The 21,456-nt window shown below is 36.1% G+C and overlaps 1 protein-coding gene across 1 annotated transcript; it reads right to left on the reverse strand.

Moving 5' to 3' along the window:
* Positions 1–13,046: 13,046 nt before the first annotated feature.
* On the reverse strand, positions 13,047–16,520 carry LOC132546402 (uncharacterized). The gene is made up of 4 exons (XM_060210118.1): positions 16,435–16,520; positions 14,467–14,533; positions 13,847–13,992; positions 13,047–13,169 (listed from the first exon to the last, which is right to left on the reverse strand). Exons 1-4 carry the CDS (start codon positions 16,468–16,470, stop codon positions 13,047–13,049), a joined length of 372 nt encoding a protein of 123 aa, XP_060066101.1. The 5' UTR covers positions 16,471–16,520.
* Between the last annotated feature and the right edge of the window lie 4,936 nt (positions 16,521–21,456).

Raw genomic sequence — 21,456 nt, forward strand, 5'->3', positions numbered from 1 at the left:
TTTCAGTTGCATATAATTTGAAACCTTTATATCTGTCTAGATTGCTCCTTTGATTTATATATCTATGTTGTACATGTAGTTGTCATATAAATCTTATGGTATCCTGCTATTTACGTGTGTACATCCACTCGTACACTCGTTCGCCCGTCATTGTTGAATTTACACAATACAGCCATTTGTGTTTGCTATTTCATGCTAATCTTTCTTACGTTTCACTCGTATACAAATTAACTTCTTTGTACATGTACGAAGTTCTGTTACATTTTAAAAGGCTCTTTATTTGTTCATGTTTTGCTTTCCCAAAAATGCGCTGTCTTTTGTGGGCGTGTCTGTTTACGTTTGAATGGCCAGTGAAATGTTAGCAAGCAATTTAAATTTGCATTGCACGTAAACAAGTTTGAACTGCTCCGTATTCCATTGCCGCTCACGCGTATGTATGTGCACACATTCACTCACTGGGCTACTCCATGTCACCGAGTGTGCAGGTACAAGAAGTTGCGCAATTTTTAGACTAACGTATTACGGAAGAAATCTTCGAAGGTCAGTTTAGCATTCATATCATAAGCCCCTTATTTTAGACTCGGCTTCCAATATTATCATTGTCTGAAAGTTGTGTTTTAGTAAGGTATCATCTGCCCGACACCTATCCATCGATAATTCCAAATGGAATAGTCCATGTTGTTGGTTGGGTCAGTCAGGTGAGGTGTTTTTATAAGATCAACCGACTCTTGGCTTCTCTAAAATAACACACATAGCTTGTTAGCTATACATACTACGTAATGCAGTACAGATTTGGCCAGTGCTTAGTTGGTTGATTTTGAAAAGTTTAATGATCGAACGTAACGTTTTGGTAATTGTTTCTTTTGCTATTTTTATTTTTTTTTACATTAAACCGACCTATTACCTATATTTACCTGAATAGTTCTGTAAATCGGTTGTCAGGTTCTATCGGTCGTTAGCCAATGTCCACGAGAAATTTGCATATGTAAACACTGCCTGATAGCTCTTGGTACATAGGTGCGCGTACACATGCACACCCGTTGGTCGATGTCATATCTTTATTCGCGCGCATATTGGCATCACTACACGTGCATCATTATTAATATTACTTTTGAATTGATATCCTTACATCTCTTTGATGAACTTAATTATTTTCCTGTATTTTTTCTCTTTTCATTGGTAATTGATTTATGTTATGATGTCACTTGCCTGACACCCTAGCTTTCACTACATACAGATGTAATAATCAGCTTATTCTTGGCTAGATAAACAAGTCGTGTTGTTCTCAAGCACATATGTACTGTAGCTCGTCAACACCCAATGGAGCTCATAGATGTCCAGTCGCTCGATGGCTTGATTATTGTACCCTTATTCCAGCTATTTTCGCTTATGAAATTATCAGCTTAAGTTAAAATGTGCCGCTTCCTAAACTAAACTTTTTGATATGTAATCGGTTTATCTTGTCTATCTCCATTAAGTTCGACTCAAAATCCTATTAGAAGAATATTTTTACAATGAACTACCATCATCTATTCGCTTCGTCTGTCGGTAACCAATAATCGGTGACCACGAGTAATTTGCATATTATGTAAATACTATGACTGTTTTGCGTATGTACATATTCAATACGCATGCATGTCTGCATAGCGAGTGCATATCATTGGGTATACTGGAACTACATTTGTTCATGTTACATTGTAATTCTTTACTTTTGTATATATTTATACTTTGAAAATCGTCCTGAACCTTCGTACTGATAATTGTATATAAAACAGTCTGTGCTAGTGGTTGGGTCGGCCAGACACGGTGTTTTACAAACTTAGCTTACTTCTGGTGTAAAGAACGTGTATCGTATACATATATACCTTGTTTTAAATATTTAGTTTTAGTGCATAACTGAATTACTCGGTATTTGATTGAACGCTTATTAAACACAATTATAACGAGTCATTTTCGAAGTCGCATTCCAATATTCATATCTATAAAGAAGATATTACCATCTCTTATCATATAAAGAGTTGCCCGTCCGATCTGCTTACGCTGGTAGCATGTGAAGTAATAAGCTTGATCAATCAAATACAGTTTATATATATATATACATCATTAGTTTTTCAAATGATGTAATTTAACTTAAAATATTATTCTGCTGACCTCTGTCATCACCTCTTGATTTAAACTCTATATTAACAGATATCCTTTCTCCTATCCTTTCTCCTCAGCTATCCTATGCGTCTGTTCTTTTATCTATGTCTCTAATTCTTCAATGGTTTTTCCATCAAACGTCATTTAGTGGTAAACTATGTATTTGTATGCCCCATCCGAGCACGTAAACAATTCCAGCACCTACCGATAGGTGTGACATAAATGCCTGATTGTCTTGGTCTCTACCGTGCTCGGATTGGTCTATTTTACCATTCTCTCACATCCCGTGCCAAAGGGTATTTCAACTTAAATGATTCTCTTGCTCTTGACATATTATTCTTAACTGCATTTGTTACAATTTATGTTAATGCCCACGATATATGTAATCGTGTTATGTTGGTAAAACGTTGCGTCCCAATCGAACTGCAGAGTGTTGGTATTTTCTCTCTTGTGATGTTATGTATCTTAGTCTTTACTGAATTCTCTTTACTATTTTCTGGTGACATTGAAACTAATCCAGGACCTGGGTCTTATCCCGACTTGTCTTCTGAATCGTCGTGTTCATATGAAAGTAGTAATGAACTCGATCATAAAAAGTTTTCTTTTGTTCATCTTAACGTCCAAAGTTTAAAACAAGGTCGATGTCCTTTTTAGCGAATTACATGTATATAATAACGACATCATATCGTTTACCGAAACTTGGCTGAGCCTAAGTGACGATATGAACGAACTTAGCTTTCCTGGTTTCTCTGAGCCTTTTGCTACTTTAGGCCTGAGCGATTAGGTGGCTGCGTTTCAGTCTATGTGAATGACAATATTTTAACTTCTCGTCGTACTGATCTTGAAGATCGCGCAGTCGAATGCGTTTGGCTACAAGTTGTCATTGGTAATATAAAAATCCTTTATAGTACATTTTATAGGCCCCCGAACTCCCCGGTATCTACATGGGATCATATATGCCATTCTATCGATCTAGCATTTAATACTGGTATAAATGATATTATAATCACTGGAGATTTTAACGCTAATTTACTCGTTCAGAGCCATACTAATGTACATTTACGGACATTACCCACAAATTTTAACTTATCCCAGCTAGTAAATGAACCAACTTTTTATACTGAAACAACGTCGTCCCAAATAGATATAGTCTGCACGAGCAACTCGCCATTGATTGGAAATTGTTACGTTTGTGAAAGCTTTCTTGACCAGCCGTTAAGGTATCATTGTCCGGTTTATGCGTCATTTAATCTTGAGAAACCAAAAACGGTAAGCTTTAAAAGGAGTATTTGGTTGTTTGACTTAGGGGACTACATTTCTTATAGACAAAAACTCGACAATATTAACTGGGACGACATTATCGATATTAACGATGTCAATAAATGTGTAGAAAACTTTAACAATGTTGTTATTAACGCCGCTAAACAGTGTATTCCCAGTAAAATGATAACCGTTAGATCTAAAAACCATCTGATGAAATTCGGAATGTGATTCGTAAACGTAAAAAGTTGCACCGTATAGCTAATCGTACGGCGCTTGACATGGATTGGTCAAACTTTAAACGAATTCGAAATAAATGTGTAAATGCAGTAAGATGGGCAAAGATCTATTATTTCGAGAAACTTTGCAAAAATCTTGATAGTAAAAAAAATCTTTGTTCTAAACAGTGGTGGAAAATAGTAAACAGTTTAATGTCAAACTCTGACAAAAAATGTTTTATTCCTCCTATATCGGAAAATAGCATAGTTCTGTCTGATGATGCTGATAAGGCTAGTGCTTTCAATGCGTTTTTAATTCCCAATCAATAGTAGACGACTCAAATGCAGTTCTACCCCCAATTATGAAGAATCACAATTTTGAAATTTCTAATATTATTATTTCTTTGCAGGATATTATAGATGTTATATCAGACCTTGATTCTTCTAAAGCTATTGGTCCTGATCTAATTAATCCACGTTTACTTACAGAGGCAGTTAGAATCATCAGTGTTCCTCTTGAAATAATCTTTAATCTTTCTATTTCTCTTGGTCATTTCCCACAGTTATGGAAACAGGCAAACGTTACGCCTGTCCATAAAAAAGGAGACCGCTCGCAACTTAGTAACTATCGTCCTATTTCACTTTTATCCATCGTTGGAAAGGTAATGGAAAGATGTGTTTTTTAAATATATTTACAATTTCGTTGTTGATCATTCTCTGTTAACTTCATGTCAGTCTGGTTTCCGGTCAGGTGAGTCCACTGTCAACCAGTTATTATCTATCTATCTAACTAATGATATTTATTCCGCACTTGATAGAGGGAACGAAATACGGATGGTCTTTTGTGACATAAGCAAGGCCTTCGATAGAGTTTGGCACCGGGGTCTATTACGTAAGCTGTTTAACTTTGGAATTAACGGTCAATTGCTTATATGGCGCGAAAATTACTTATTAAATCGTAAACAGCGAGTGGTTATAAATGGTAGATCTTCAGAATGGACAGAAGTGAAAGCTGGTGTTCCCCAGGGCTCGATTCTAGGTCCGCTTCTCTTTCTAATTTTTATTAATGATATAGTTGACAATATTGATGTAATTATTAAACTATTTGCCGATGATACGTCTTTATATCTCATTGTTGATGTGCCAGATGTCTGTGCAAATATTCTTAATGAAAATCTTGCCAAAATTCAGGATTGGTCTGATTTATGGCTTGTTAAATTTAACCCATCAAAAACAGAAACAATAATAATAAGAAAAAAAATAAACCACATCATCCCCCTTTTAATGAACAATATTCCTCTTCAGCAGGTTAATTCCCATAGACATCTTGGCGTTGAACAATCTGAAAATGGGGGTTGGGCAGATCATGTTGATAATATAGTTCAAAAAGGCTAGTAAAAAATAGGACTTATGAGAAAACTAACATTTAAAGTGGATAGAAAGTCTTTGCAGACTATGTACTACTTTTCTTTCATAAGGCCAGTTCTAGAATACGCCAATATCGTCTGGGATGATATAACGACAACCCAGTCAAATGTAATAGAAAGTATTCAACTAGAAGTGGCTAGAATCGTAACTGGGGGAACCAAGCTTACAAGTATAAATAGACTTTATAAAGAAACTGGTTGGGTTAGTATTTCCACCAGACGCAAACAGTAAATTTATCCAGTTTCGTAAAATAGTTCACGGTTTATCGCCGTCATTACTTCATGACCTCCATCCACCTCGTCAATCCGACCTGCATAACCATAACACTAGAGACGCAGCGAACTTCCATCCAGTTGCATGTAGAACAAAGCTATACAAAGACTCTTTTCTTCCTTCGGTTGTAAATCTTTGGATTTCCCTACCTGTGCATGTTAAAGAAAACCCATCTCTTTATACTCTGAAGAATTGCTTAAATGGCCTTAATTCCAATATTCCAGGATATTTCTATGTTGGTTCCAGACTAGGACAAATTTATCATTCCAGACTACGAATGCAATGTAGTTCACTTGAGGGTCACCCACCTTTTTTAGTAAAAATCAAGTTGATAGTCCTATTTGTGATTGTGGTATGGGAAACGAAACAACCGAACATTTCTTTTTATCTTGTTCTAATCATAACAGATGTAGACATCTTTTTCTTTCTCATCTTCTTCCCATTCATTCGGAATCTGTAGACGTCCTTCTTTTTGGCGATACATTTGTATCATTTGCAGAAAATGAAGCTATATTTGTTAGTGTCCAAACTTTCATATTAAAGACTTAACGATTTGAGCATTAGGAAGAGTTACTGTCAACACTATTGTACTTCCATATACGCGAAACTTTTTATTTTCATGAGTTTTTGTATGTCTGTATTAACTAACAGTACAGCAGTTTGTAGTACTACATGTATAATTAACAATTTATTAAGATACCCATATGTTACTATGGATAAACTTGCATTCCTTATCATATTGTATTTGTCGATCTTACATAATGTATACATACTATACTTCTCATTTTATCCGCTTTCCTTACTTCATTTCCCTCTCCTAAACTCTTTTCACTTTCCCTTTCCCGAATTCGATCAGTCGCTGCCTGCTTGTTACTTCTAAGGAGACAGATTAACATAAGTTTATAACTTCTTTCTGAATCCTTTTTGTATAACGTGCTTTGAATGAAATGCCACTGCCAAAATAAAATAAAGTTTAAAACAACTAGGGATACACAGCCCTTGTAATTGACTTTACAGGGAGGTGTATTCAACACTGGACACAAGACCATAATCTCACCACCCCGCACAAACCAAGACAGTAACATCACTTCAAACTTACGTAAACACCACATCACATTACCAACAAAACTACTCAACATGAAATATAACTTACACTCTAATCAATACCCGTAACCCCCTTAAAGCACACATAGGATAATACAAATACATATTACTCAAATTCAACTAATCGCAACTCCCTCCCTACCTCTAAAAAATGATTAATACCACAAGGTTTCTCCCACCCTACCCTCTCAACCTTTTTTATTTACTTTTTTACTCCTCCTATTTTTTACTCTTTAAAAAAAACCTACCTTAGAACCTTAGAACAACCTACAAGCATTTAACCTGTTTTCCTAGCTAATGACATACATTAACCTATGCCATTACCTTCCCACCCAAAAACCCCAAATAGCCTAAAAAAACCTATAAACGCCTCACCAACCAATCTAACCAGCACATTAAGCACAATAGATACGAGTCGTAAAGGATCGCCAATACAGAGAAAGCAATAGACATTCCGAAAAGCAGACAACGTGATAAAAGGAACGGAATGGAACAACAGAATGGACTCATAGTTAGCACTAGCACCTTACTAATAACTAATTATAGTCCGGCGGACGGAACTCAAAACGGTGGCCTGTGTGATCTCGCACATAAACGATCTTCCTGTGGTTTTCGATAAAAAGAGTAGGCACCCCACGCCGCCCAGGAGCCCCCCTTTTTGGCATACACTTTTTTATCTAAAAATCTATTAGAAAAGGCCTTCAAAATTTCCCCTATAAAAATAAAAGTAGTCAGAAGGTCAGACAGGCTGTCGGACAAGACAGAAGAAGTGGAACCCGGCCCTCCCTCCTCCACCGGAAGTCCAGACACATCGACGCCATGAATTTAGGCCAGGGAGTCGTCTCAAAAGTTTACAGACTCAACTGACGACTCCCATCCATGAGGGGAGCACCCCTCCCTCACGTCGCCAGAGAATCGACGTACGTCGATTAGACTCTGCCCGGCTAGGCAACATAAAAAAATAGGTTCGGTAGGTCAATTTGCAGACGACACCAGTGTTTGGCACACAGACAACACCATAGAAAACACACGCACATCAGCGCAACAGACATTAAACATCTTACAAGAATGGGCGGATGTATGGGGCTTCAAAATGTCTGACAAAAACGGTAACCATATTATTTTAAATGTCTCTAATAAATTTGTTGTCACCTCTTCTCAATACAGGTGGTCCTGAGGCTGGTTGTCTCCCCTACATAGATGGATGTTAGGATCTAGCTGACCTCTCCTGTAGTCAGACTTCCGAGCGGACCTGGTCTTTTTTGCAGCCTGCTTGTTCTGTTCTGCTAACAACAACATACTTCTTTTCTTGACAGCAGGTTTGTATTGGTGCTTGCATTGACTTCAAAATATTCAGGTGTCCGAGAATAACCTGGCTCCGTTGGTGCTGACAGCCTGGCCACACAAAGCTGAAGGCAGGTACTTGTTTACAAGGGTTGGCTTTGGTCCAGGCTTATCCGTGTCTGCCTCTCTATATAGTTTATACAGTGTAGATCTGCACTGGCATTTATTACATCGGACAGCACAACTCCATCCCAGAGCCCTTTTCCGCGCGGTGTCCAGTTCAAACTCTGGTACCATGCATGCTGTAGTGTTAGGTTGTCCGGCATGAAGTCTGATGATGTCGTTCCACATTTTCACCATCAACACTACGTCTATGATCCGGTTTCCTTCTATCACAGGCTCGGAGTTGGATTCTTCAGCTGTAACAGTTGCTGGACATGGTCTGTTTCCAGTATCTGCTGCTACCAGGGAAAGGCCATCAGGACTAGGCTTGGTGATCAGCTTAAATTCCTGGGTGGTCAGTCTTCTGGTCAGAGCTGGTCTCTCTTCTCTGGTGACAGGCATTTCAGGATCTTCATCTTTAAATGACTGGCCCTTATTCTTTGGAACATTTCCAAGCTTGAAATAATTGTTCCTTCTCTCTCTGTCTCCTTTCATATTGGTAATGGTCAGAAGTGGTCAGCAGTTGTCAGTCAGAAGTAGTCAGATGTATTAAGAATACAAAAATCAAAGTACTGAAAGAACTGGTATGCTAAGACCATTAAAAAATAAATTCTTTGGTATTAGCTTGCTATATACTGAAACCAACTATATGCAAGCAGTAAATCATTGCAGCCCCAAGATGCAATGATAGGGAAGTTGTCAATTTCTTTGGATACATTGTAGGGAATGTTGATCTTGGACGCCATATTATCACTTTAAAGACTGCGTATCTTACTGGCTTAAGACCATTAGTTAGACCATCATGCAAATAACATGCTACATACAAATAATGGACAGCTTCATTTTCCAGATTGTTTGTAAATGACTGCATAAGAGTGCCAATTTTATAAAACAAACATGATTTATCACAACTTAAAATAGAAGATGCCTATTCTTCCGGCACACCTGGTCTTATTCTCCTTATACTTTTTCAGGGGATCTTCAAGTAGATATTGTCTTTGTTTCAATTTTACACTTGTTTTGCTGGTTCTACAATTCTGTTGACATGTTTATATATTCTTTGTTCTCTAAAACTTGTCGCAAGATATTTTATTCCTCTTGTATTTTCATTTTTTAACAGCCTTACAGTGACCTTGAACCTTGAAATTTGCAAGATGTGAATATCTTTTAGGTTGTGAAATTTTCCGTTTTTTGACTGACCTTGATCTTTGACATCTGACCCTGAATTTCTAAAGAAACCTACTTCTCCTCATAAGGGATACATGTTCCAAATTTGATTAAGGTATACTAACTGTCTTAGTCTCAATGCGTTTACAGGGTAATCATATAGTACTGTGACCTCTACATTCAATCCTCAAAATCATTACTATATCCTATCCACATTGCCCAGGGATAACTGAAACTGTAATCCAAATAACTAATACCCCCAACACCCACAGCCTTAGTTATCTCCCCATGGTGACCCTTTGCACAGAAACATCCTCTGAAGCACAGCGGCATGTGCACATGGTCCACAGGTTTAGAAGTTCACCGACATGCAAAACCTGTCTATATTGACCAGTTGCCATGGCAATCAATATTTGGAGGGAAAATGGTGCATGCACATCTACACATTGTCCTGAATATTACTGTAAAGTTTCATTGGATTTGTCCAGACAAGACGTGTCTACAGACAGACAAACAGATGGATGGACAGATAGACAACTTGATTCGATTTACCCACCCTTTTGGTGGTATAAGAATGCACAAGAGTGCTTACAAATTCTATGTGGACAGACATCATGGAAAAATAATAATAATGAAAATAATAATAATAAAAACATGATAAAGATGCTTATATCTTGTTTTATTCAGTTTTTAGATAAAGTATTCTTTCCATGCTTTGATCAGCAATTTAATCCTAGTACAAAATTGCATACACAAAATTGTTGTAGGTAGACTTTTAAGATAAATAAAAAAAATACATGCCTAAGTTTAAAGGAAGGTTTTAAACAGAAGTTGTATTATGTTCAGTATACAGTGATTTTTCTAGACAATTGTAAACTATAAACACGGTATACAGCGATCTTTTCTACACCTTTGCAAACAACAAACCCAGTATGCGGTGATCTTTTCTACAAAACGTTTTTTTATATATTGTATACACTTAACTCAGAAAAAAAGTAAACCTTTCTATGTACACTACAAACTCAGTATACAGTGATCCTTTCTACACAAACTTGGTATAACTAGTGAATCTTTCTACTCAAGTAAATTGAAGATTTTATACAAATTTACTACAAATGCAGTATACAATGATCTTTTCCACATTTTTTTAGTTTCCGCGATTTGTTGATTCTTCTTTTGTGATGGTAAATGGTAAATATATTGCCGCCTTTAGAGAGTACTGTGACCTTAAAAGGCAACATGGTTGTTAGCATCTCCTCAAGTGATTCATCATCTTCAACATCTAATTGGAGGCCGGAAAGAAGGACGTTTTTCTCCACCAAAAGGTCCTCAAATCCATTGTTGGTCACAATGGCCAATTCCAAGTTAGAAGAATCAATAGAGATACCTTCTACCATTCCAGATTTCATTTCTTCAGGGACATCCACCTGCTGAAAGAGAGTAAGGGAAATAAATAACTATATATCTTTATTGCTATGATTATGTGCAAGAAATATACACTTCTGTATAAGCTTATAGTCTTGAACTTCCCAATAGGAGTCTATATTAAAATTGTAATTAATTATTTTGACGTTCAGGACTGTCAACTTATTAAGCGATGGACAGCTAGCAAAATAATATCTTGACCATGGTCATACAGAGATTGAATTTGTTAAATTAAATTAAATTAAAGTCAAATTTGTGTGATAAATCTGTGCAGTATGATAATTTGATAATTTATTTTGACGTTTGTATTTCAAAAATCAATTTGACTTGAAAAGTAATGTGTAATTTAATTGATTACATTGGACCGTCATGTAATGGCAATGCCATTTTCATAATGTAATTGTAATTTAATTAATTACATTATCATGTAATTGAACCCATGCCTGTTACAAACAGTAGCTGTCCCTAACTGATCCTAAAATTAACTTTGGCTACGTCTATCACAAAATTAACTTTGGCTGTCTATTACAAATGCCACATTTAGCTACAGTGGAGGTATTTCAAAATTGTATGTCATTGTAGCTGAAAGGACATAATTAATGGTTACTTAACCAGAACTACAGTTCTGAACAAACCACTACAAAGCCTGGTTAACTGTACTAAGAAAATGTCCTCTCAATTAATCAATTTCATTGATTATTGACATCTTATTGTTGTACTTAAAGTCACTTGAGTTTCTTAAAAGTTACAATTTGACTTTTAATAAGGCCCAAAATGATAATACTGCAATGTCTTAATTAGCTCTCGAGGGGTATTGGTTAGACTATTTATCTCATTTCATTCCATTCACCATGAAAACAAAACGCTAAAAAAAACAGTCGAAAATTAATGACAAATATTGAGCCTAGGGCTGGGTAAAATTGATGAATCAAAAGTGTTGAACTGAAAGTGGACGCAGTTGACATAATACTGAAATTTCTGAGATGAACAAATACAGTACATATATCAAAAAGTTCAATTGTACCAATAATACTTTACACATTCACACTGGGACTTTACACATTCACACACTTTACACATTCACACGTTCACACTGGGACCTAACACTTTGCTAGGTTTATCCTAATCTTTATTAAAATACTTTCCGGGAATCAGATGTTAATTGACATCTTCATTATTCCTAATCTTCATATTGTAATCGTTCACATGCATCACTCTTCTACAGAATCAACAAGACATCATGTCAGAAAGACAAAAACTAAAATTAAGCTAAAACTATATATATTAACTTCACATGTAAACCTTAAAATTAGCATAGCTGTAGAGTTCCCGTACGATTTCATACTCTGGCCTTTGGCCGTTGGGGTACTTATAAATTATCTCCGATCAGAAATTTGAAAGAGCTAGACCTACAATAGCGCGGACAGTGACAGATATTTTAAAGTAAAATCGATATATTACCCAGACAGATTCCTAGATCTATTCACGGTAGCGTAAGTAGTACAGTACAATATTACGGATAAGTTTTTTTTCTGGTTAATTTCCGATCTGTTGGGCCACTGACAGAAGTGACTGCGATGAGACCATTATGAAACGATCATTCCAAAATAAATCCATTTCAAAATACTGAAATACTTTACGGAAGCAACAAAAATGTGCTAGATGCTTACATAACATTTTTCAAATGCATACTGCTTCAAGGGAAAAGTCTTGAAAATATTTTGAAAAAAAAGTGCTATGGCGGCAGTGCCCAGCTTACGCGTCGCCGTCAAGCCTAAATTCAATAGACGCGAAGGCTCATTCCAAATGAATTGTTGCAAAAAATGCAATTGATAGTTCAGTATAAGTATTGACTTCAAATTCAGCTAACATATATATATATATAGTGATACTTACCTACATGAATTACCCGCCATCTTCTTTCAGCCGCCGTCTTCTTTCAGGTTCCAGCAGCACAGAGCACCCCGGCTGTTTCCGTCAAAATTTTATGCTACTCTAAATCATTCTTATTTTAGTTTCATTTTTATTTTCAACTACATATATCAGTATTTTTAATAGTTATCAACAGTATTAAACGGGAAGTAAATTTTCGAAAAAAGAAAAATAGAAAGATATACAAATGTATATGACTCCCACAATGCATCGCGCGGAAAAGAAAGTTAAGCCGCCATATTGGCATCGCCTCGCAAAATTTACCACCATAAACGTGAGTCTTTGTCATTGTATTTACAAATTTCGATGTCTGATTATCATTAATACACAACACAAAACATTTTCTTGATGTACAGGTAATGAAGAAAATGTCGATAAGGTTGTTTCATTTAATGACTAGCATCAGCAACTTGTAGGGGCGATAATCCAATGATTACGGTAATGTCCAGCAGATGGAGTAGGAGTAAACTTTCGATTTATGAACCAATGAATACGAAGTACTGATACTCAGCCTCAGGGGCGATAGCAACATGCTGAAGAGCATTGAAAATGCTCTTAGCATAAAAAGGGTAAAATTTTCTCAAAACTGTTGGTAAAATTCCCAATTGATACCTGACTTTATTGATGGCGGTGAATATTTCTGATATCCTACTAATTGCCAGTTTCTGCCCAAGCACCGTAAGTGTTTGTTTTTGTGGGTTTTTTTTCTTCAATGTTCAAGCGTTTACGTGAGCCCAAGACCATTTGTACGTTTGAACGGAACCCGCATTCTGCCTATTAAGCAGATGATTCGAGAACAGATTTCAACTTAAATACGACACCTATATAAGTTGTACTGAACAACGCAAACTATATTATAAGAATCTATTCTCGAATTCTGTCATGTTAAAACAGTGTGTAGTGACACTAACTTGCTTAATTATCGTCCCAAAGTGAAACAAAACAAAAACATGGGTGCCACCATTTTGTATGCTGGGGTGAGACTAAAAACAAGATCTGGGGTGGAATCTAGACAGAGCATGCAGTACGGAAATTACTGATTAAAGACAAAGAAAAATGAGAGCATGAGAATCTCTTAAAAATTTCAAAACTAGGAAAGTTTACCTGTAATTAACATTACGGAACTATAATGTGGCCATTTATTTTCAGAAACCTTTGAAATGATTACAGTACGAGAACTCGGTCAATATAAAAACATAGGAATTTTTTCCGGCCAATATAAAAACATAGAAATTGAAAAAAATTACTTTGTTTTGGCTTTAATAAGTAATTTTTAATTTTCCCAATTTCCTGAAAATGCTGCTTAAAAAAAAAAACTGCACTAACACTACCTATGTAAATGTTCTGTTGGGCACTTGGATGGATTTTGTTCTTAATATGCAATGGTCTACCTGCAAACTATGCCCAGCTGAAATTAGGACACCATGCAATAAACCAGGATGCTATCTTACATACCAGTACTGTTTGCCTTTGAAGACACATTCAAAAATATATGTGTCATCCTCACTTTGATGTGGTTCATCTGTCCTTATGACACCACAATACTCCAGCACAGTGTCCCCTTTTGGTATATATTTTTTTGCCAGCACACCTTTACCTATGGGAAAAGATTACATTTTGATATTAAATTCTGCATATTTAATTTGTCAACTATAATCTTAACACACAATATCTAATGACTGATGCTAGCTCAAATAAATCTCAGTCTGAATACATAATATATAAGTTTAACACAAATTAATCAGAATTGTATAATGAATTAATTAGATGATGATGTGACATATGTAAATAATGTACTGTCCTGAACACTATAAGTGAGATTTATAAGCACTAGGATCGGCAGTTAAATTTCTTATTTACTATATCATTAATACCATCAAGTCCTTGTGCAGTTGTAAATCATTACTCTTCTATTCTGTAGTTTTAGCAAAAAATTATTCTTGAAGTAAATCGACATGCATGAAAAAGAAATAAAATATATATTAAACACTTTTCTTTTTATGTCTGACAATAGATTTAATGATCCTTTTAAATTGTTCTGAATGGATTTTCAATACAAAAGATGCTATACCTTTTTTTGGTATATTTACAATGATGAAGTCATCAAGTGGCCTTGTCTTTGGACCATTACTCTTTTTCTGAAAAGAAAATATATTACACAATTATAAAAATCTGTTAAGATTTCAAGAAAAATCTCTCAAAAATGGGGCTATACAGAAATTGATGGTTAAAAAAATTAGGCTGTCATGAGTTCCCGGACACGGGTCGGGTTTGAACAGTGACCTGTTTCAAAAATGTCTACCCGAGTACATGTCAAAATAGGAAATATTGGTCTTATGTCAATGTTACCAGTAAAACTTTATTAAATCAATAAAATTTCTTACTCTGATGACATTACAATTTCTGTATCCAATATGTTCACACGCAACAATGTATTACTAATGTTTATACTCACACTTGTATTTCATTACAGAAACCATCACCTCTGGCTCAAGCAGCCATGTGTACTTGAAACCTTAATCATGGTCGTATACATGTATAAAACTAGCTAGAGACTTTCCGGATCAGAATTGTCATGGGACTGCTACTTTCTGTTGGGCATATTATATGCAAATTGATTTCTTCATATTCTGTCACAACGTTAGCATTATAGAGCCTAATCCTCTCGTTTACAGGATGAAGTTTTGCAATGAGTAAATACTGAAATATCAGCAAGTAACACAAATGATTTTATCATACCCCCCCCCCCCCCCCCCCCCTTATATGAGACTGTATCAACACACTACACGTAGGTAAATTTGTCCTCTCTGTGCATGTAACACTGTATGCATGTAGACTAACGACTCATGACCATTGTTGGTTACGGGTCAGGTATTGAAATTCGAGTACTCGGGGCCAACATTTTGTACCCGTGACAGCCTTAAAAAAATCTAATAGCACTAGGAACAAAGCTATGTTCTCCTACAAACTTCCTTTTGTTCTTATACAAATTACATTCTGCTCAACAAATTTCATGCAAAACAAGTAGATACCAGACATTACAATACACTATCACTTCTAACCTTGTAAAATTGATGGAGTTTCTTTTTGTGATATTTTATTTATCAATTGCAGGAAGTAGTCATAGTATTATAATAAGAGTGGACCAGTATTCAGACCCAGAATTCAGGAAAACATAATTTTTTTTTCTTTCCTTTTTTCAATACAGCTGGAGATAAGTTACATGTATAATGAATTTTGACAAGTTAAATGTGTTCTCTCCTGGCTGCTTTACCAGACAATATGTTGGACACAGATTAAACTACTGCAGTTTAGCATTATACATGCATGCATCAGGTGCAATTTCAAAATTGCAGTGGGGGAAGTAAAAAGTCCTCATCATACATTGATATATAATATATTACAGTCAGCCCACTCAACCCAGACACTAGGGCACTGGCTTAGAATTATATAAACAAAGGAGGTGTGAACCACCTGTAATCGGCCTAACCCCTTAATTAAGGCAAGAGTAGTCTGAAGGGTTCTGACTATCTCACCACGATTTTATTTTTGACATGGTCGCGGTCAATAGTTAGAGTATTCTTCCTTACAAAAAAAACGCGAACTGCAAGGGTCGGCGTTCAAGCAATATTTTAGATAATTTATGACAACGCGATATTTATAAATTATACGTCGATTGAAAGATAAAACATTTTTCTACCTACAGTGTACGTGCATATGTATCAAAACAATTAAATGTTGTAAACTATCTACACTTACTTCCACTTATTTTATTATTTGAAATGACCGTCACTATGCGGAATCTCTCCAGATTTGTGCTTGTAAACATAGCAAAAATAAATGAGCGGGAATGTCAAGTTACAATGACAAATCTAGAGAGATCCCGCACAGAGGCGGCCATTATAAGCAAGTGGGAAATAAAGTTGTTGAATCAGGCTATTTTTAACAAAGTTAATTCAGTTTTAAATGTTGGAAAGCTATATAATTTTTCATGGGGGCTAGCTACCGTTGTTAAGATAAAATGTGACAGATAACTTACCTCTGTTAAAGAACGCAGTCTTTTCGTAAGAGGCATAGCGCCTCACTCCTCGGAGAGGCGCAGCCGATGTCAGCTTATGTATTGTTAAGAAAAAGAACACGGAATCTGACGAAACGAAATGTACTTATCTAGCTCGAAAGATATAACTTGTCTCAAGATTAAAATATTGGAATGCCATGTTTTATTTCGGTATATGCATATTGCTGTCCGTATACTTCTATTACAGTAAGAGTAAGCGAGAAAAAAGGTTGCGCGTCGCTTCTTTTAAAATTGTAATTTTATACGCACCCAAAAGTTTTCCCCGCCAAGTGTGTACGAAGTTTAATGAAAGTTAAACACACCATCGATATTTTTGTGTGAAGAGCATCACACACTGCCCAATTTTGGGACAAAGAAAGGACGGGCTTTTTTGTAAAAAAAATGAAAATTTATTGCTGAATAAGGAAAATTAGGAGGTGGAAAAGAGAGGACCTCCAAAATGTCCTCCCTTTACGAAAGGTCCTTTCTTTGTTGGTGTTGATTCTAATGAAAGTCCTCTGTTTCCCCCTTTACAAACGCACACATACACACACACACACACATACACACACACACACACACACACACACAAACAAACAAACACATACACACACACACACATACACACACACACACACAATGTATATGTTCTGATTTATCGATCTTTATTAACACATGATGTCTTTAAGGTACGTCGTTATGTATGTATACACCACTCTATACAATGACTTTAACAAGCAATCCGCACAGATAGACACTTTCATTCCCATTCACATATACCTATATTCCGACCCAAATTTGTCGTAAACTTGCCGGGGAAATGGCCAGAGCTAGGATGTATTCTGTGTACATATATATATATATATCACGGTTACCAAGATATAGACACATACATATAAATGCGGTAATTGTTACCAGAGAAGAGCGCAATAAGAAGGTAGTGTGAGAATATCTGTCTGAGATTTTTATCCGTAACAGTATTACTTACAGTTAACCTTTACTTAATATTATGCAGAGCAGGGCGATTTGTGAGGGACAAATTGCTGTGTTATATCATCAGTCCCTCTATATCTTCCCATAGAACATGTAGAAATAGCTTAAAAAATCGGAAAGATGACTTCAAATTAATCTTAAATTTGTTGTAAGCAAAATTTGAAAGATCATGGTCATAGTCACACTATACACAAGATTGCCAAGCTCACGTATGATGGACAGAAGGGATAAATGCGTTATGTTTGATGGTTTATCCTAGGATCTTTTGTGATTAGATGTATAAAAATGTCACAAATGTAAACTTTTGGAAAATCCTGCCGATCTTTAGAAGACACAGACTTGTTATCGCTGATCCCGTCGTGACGTATATAGCACCAGCCTTGGATGCTTGATAGATAATTACCGCTGTTAAAACATCACTGTCTGAAAAATCTGTCAATGTTTGGAGGATATCTGTCCGTGTCTGATGTACTCAAAACACTGTTATCAGAGCTCTGAATCTTACTGCTGTATTATAACTCAAATTCAAATGTAATATTGTTTGATACTGTGAAAACCAGGCTCGTTTTGAGGTAGGGTTTCACATTAGTTGCTGCAGCTACCTCCAAGAACATAATGCTGGAGGGCATGTAATGTTACCTATAGTAATTACAGTAAATGTACAACTATACCACCATATTTCCAGCTTTCTGAGGTACATAAACCGCCCTTAGGTAAGGATCGGACTATACACACTGAATCTTTACCTGCAGTTACACACTGTGAACTCTTTCCTACATTGTAAAATCTTACCTACACTGTGAACTCTTACCTGCATTGTAAACTCTTTCCTACACTGTGAAGTCTTACTTGCATTGTAAACTCTTTCCTACATTGTAAAAGCTTACCTACATAGTAAACTCTTACCTACATTGTAAACTCTTTCCTACATTGTAAAAGCTTACCTACATAGTAAACTCTTACCTACATTGTAAACTCTTTCCTACACTGTGAACTCTTTCCTACACTGTGAACTCTTACCTAGATTGTAAACTCTTTCCTACATTGTAAAGTCTTATCTACATTGTAAACTCTGACCTACATTGTAAAAGCTTACCTACATAGTAAACTCTTACCTACATTGTAAACTCTTTCCTACACTGTGAACTCTTTCCTACACTGTGAACTCTTTCCTACACTGTAAACTCTTTCCTACACTGTAAACTCTTTCCTACACTGTGAACTCTTACCTACACTGTGAACTCTTACCTACATTGTGAACTCTTACCTACATAGTAAACTCTTACCTACATTGTAAACTCTTTCCTACACTGTGAACTCTTTCCTACACTGTGAACTCTTACCTACATTGTAAACTCTTTCCTACACTGTAAACTCTTTCCTACACTGTGAACTCTTTCCTACATTGTAAACTCTTTCCTACACTGTGAACTCTTTCTTACACTGTGAACTCTTACCTACATTGTAAACTCGTACTGATATTGTAAGCTCTTACCGTGTTTGTAAAAACTTACCGACTCTACCATGCACCCCAACTACTTTGGTAGACAACCCTCATATTCTACGAGTTTTCTTTGTACTTGTGAACATAACTAAACAAAAGACTTCCATCATGTTAAATCTTTAGACACTATTCGTCTGTTTACCGACAAGGATTTGTGATACAACGACTGTGAGCTGTTGGTTGTAGGTCCATTTTATTTGTCTCTTAGATCTTACATGATATTTGACTGTCATATTTTATGTTTGTCGGGATCAGTAAACACAAATAGGACAAGGTAATTAAAACACATTACCAAGCTAACCAAGAAACGGCTTAGTGATGTCTTTGCATTTTCAATTTTAAACCATTTCTGTTATCGTGTGCATGCTGACACAGTTGTCCACAGGGGAGAAGCAATATTCACTTTGCTTTTCGCGATGAAGCGATAGTGTCTGTCTTAGAAGAAAAAACCCAAACAAACACCAAACAAACATGTAAAACACGGCATATCTCCGACATTTTCAGTTTGTTAAAGAACGTAGCACTAACACTTCAGCAAGTCCCGTGCAAAATGGAACAGATGTTATTGTCGGAATGTTACGGAGGATAGATTTGTGGTGAAACGAAGGTGACCACTTTGAGAACCACTGTACAGGTACATTCCTGTGTTTCCTAGTGTTATCTGGTTCTAGTCGAGAACGTAACACACACTACTTGGATTTACATGGCGGGTGCTCTGCCTGATACAGAAGACGCTTTCCCTTCCAGAACACCAGGATTATCCGTGTTAATGTTTCTTGTCTTAATTTTCTGCACACGTGTCATTGACTTGAATTTAAATCTTATAAACATATGTGTACCTTTTGGCTTGTTGTTGTTTTCCCTTTTGTTCTGAATTTCATTTAAAAGTGCGATAGAAGTTGTGGTGTGATTTGTCGTTTCCTAGGCTTAAACACTTATGGCCTTAGCATCACCGACGAGTCCTAAAAGGACGAAACAGCTGTATGATACTGTTTAATTTCTTGTTTAGCTCTACTCTATGGAACCCTAAAATTCTCTCAGAAGGCACTATTTGATAACGAGGCTCTTGCACAATCTTCAAAAGAAAGTTATGATTGTAGCGGACATCAAAATGTAGGCTTTTTGCAGGTTGAAATGTAGTTGTAGGTAACTCCAGTGTACCTTGCTAGGATCTAATGTTCCGTGTATGTGGTAGATTAGCCATGAAGCTTTGTTATATAGGTTCAATTTTTGTAACACATACAAACATAAATCTGGGTTGTAGTGAAAGGCCGAGATACAGGACGAGGATCAAAAGGACAATATATTTGTCGAAACAAACAAAGCCAGTGCGTGACATTCATATCCTTTCGGAGAGCAACATCATGGCAACAAATAGTAAAATGTCACCAAGAATAATTTTTAAAAAAAAATATCGATTATGCAGACAATGAAGTTTTCCACATAGCCACTTAAGGTTACCAAGGAACTATTAATATCACCAAGCCACGGCTTCCGGTAATTTTTCACTTTATGGTCTCCACAACTAATCACGAGTAGTCCATCTATGATCGCCAAACGGTTGTACAACCTTCTGTAAAAATGGGAAGTTTTTCTTCAACTGACACGAGAGAACGTTGCATCCTTTATACTTATTTCTGTTACAGAAGCGAGTTCTAAGTAGAAACTTCCGTCGTTAATGTTTTACTTAAGCCATGAGATAGCCCGGAAACAGCTTACACTGTGATTACCTTTAAGCCAATGATACTTTTAGAAAAATCCAAAATATTGTCAGAGCCTGTTGGAAACCACTTAAACGGAAGTTTCATATACATGTGCTTTATATATTAATATAACCGTATTTAAAAGACATGCACGTGTTTCGTCTATATTTAATATCAACAAATTATAACGTGTATATGAATAAGCTTTGAGCTTAAAATTTTAGTACGCCAGTCCTACTGAAGTTCACGACTGCATTCTTGTTGATTTATCAGAAATTCAGTAGTCACAATGGCGTAGAACCCAAGCTATATATAGATTATAAGATTATATAATGATATTAATTCCTATCTGGACCGAACTCTATCACAGTTATAAAACAGATGGACATCGAAATAGCGATCTTAGGCACCAAAATCTATCACAAACAAGATTGTCGCTGGGTAAGTCATCATCTCAGGAGTTTCTGTTTCTCCTAGGAAGGATCATATATCCTACTACTGAAATCAATATACAAGCATATGACGTTTCAGAAACCCCAAGGGATCTTAAAAGTTAATTTTCTGAAATACACGTGCTTGAATAATAATATTCATTCGTTTTGTATGCATCATAACCACATGGAAATATGCATGGCGCCGTGCATGAGAAACTTTCATGTAAACATGGAACCGAACTATCTGAAAGTCTTTAAACACACATGGTGGCATAGCACATATACATCCAACTACATGTGTTGACAATGTCATAAACTTTTCTACGACCATGATATGGGGGCGACGTTCTAGAAACTAGACAAAAACTAT

The sequence above is a fragment of the Ylistrum balloti genome, unplaced genomic scaffold (genome assembly GCF_031769215.1).
Source record: "Ylistrum balloti isolate Yb309-2 unplaced genomic scaffold, AGI_CSIRO_Ybal_v1 Utg369606, whole genome shotgun sequence".
Classification (NCBI taxonomy): domain Eukaryota; kingdom Metazoa; phylum Mollusca; class Bivalvia; order Pectinida; family Pectinidae; genus Ylistrum; species Ylistrum balloti.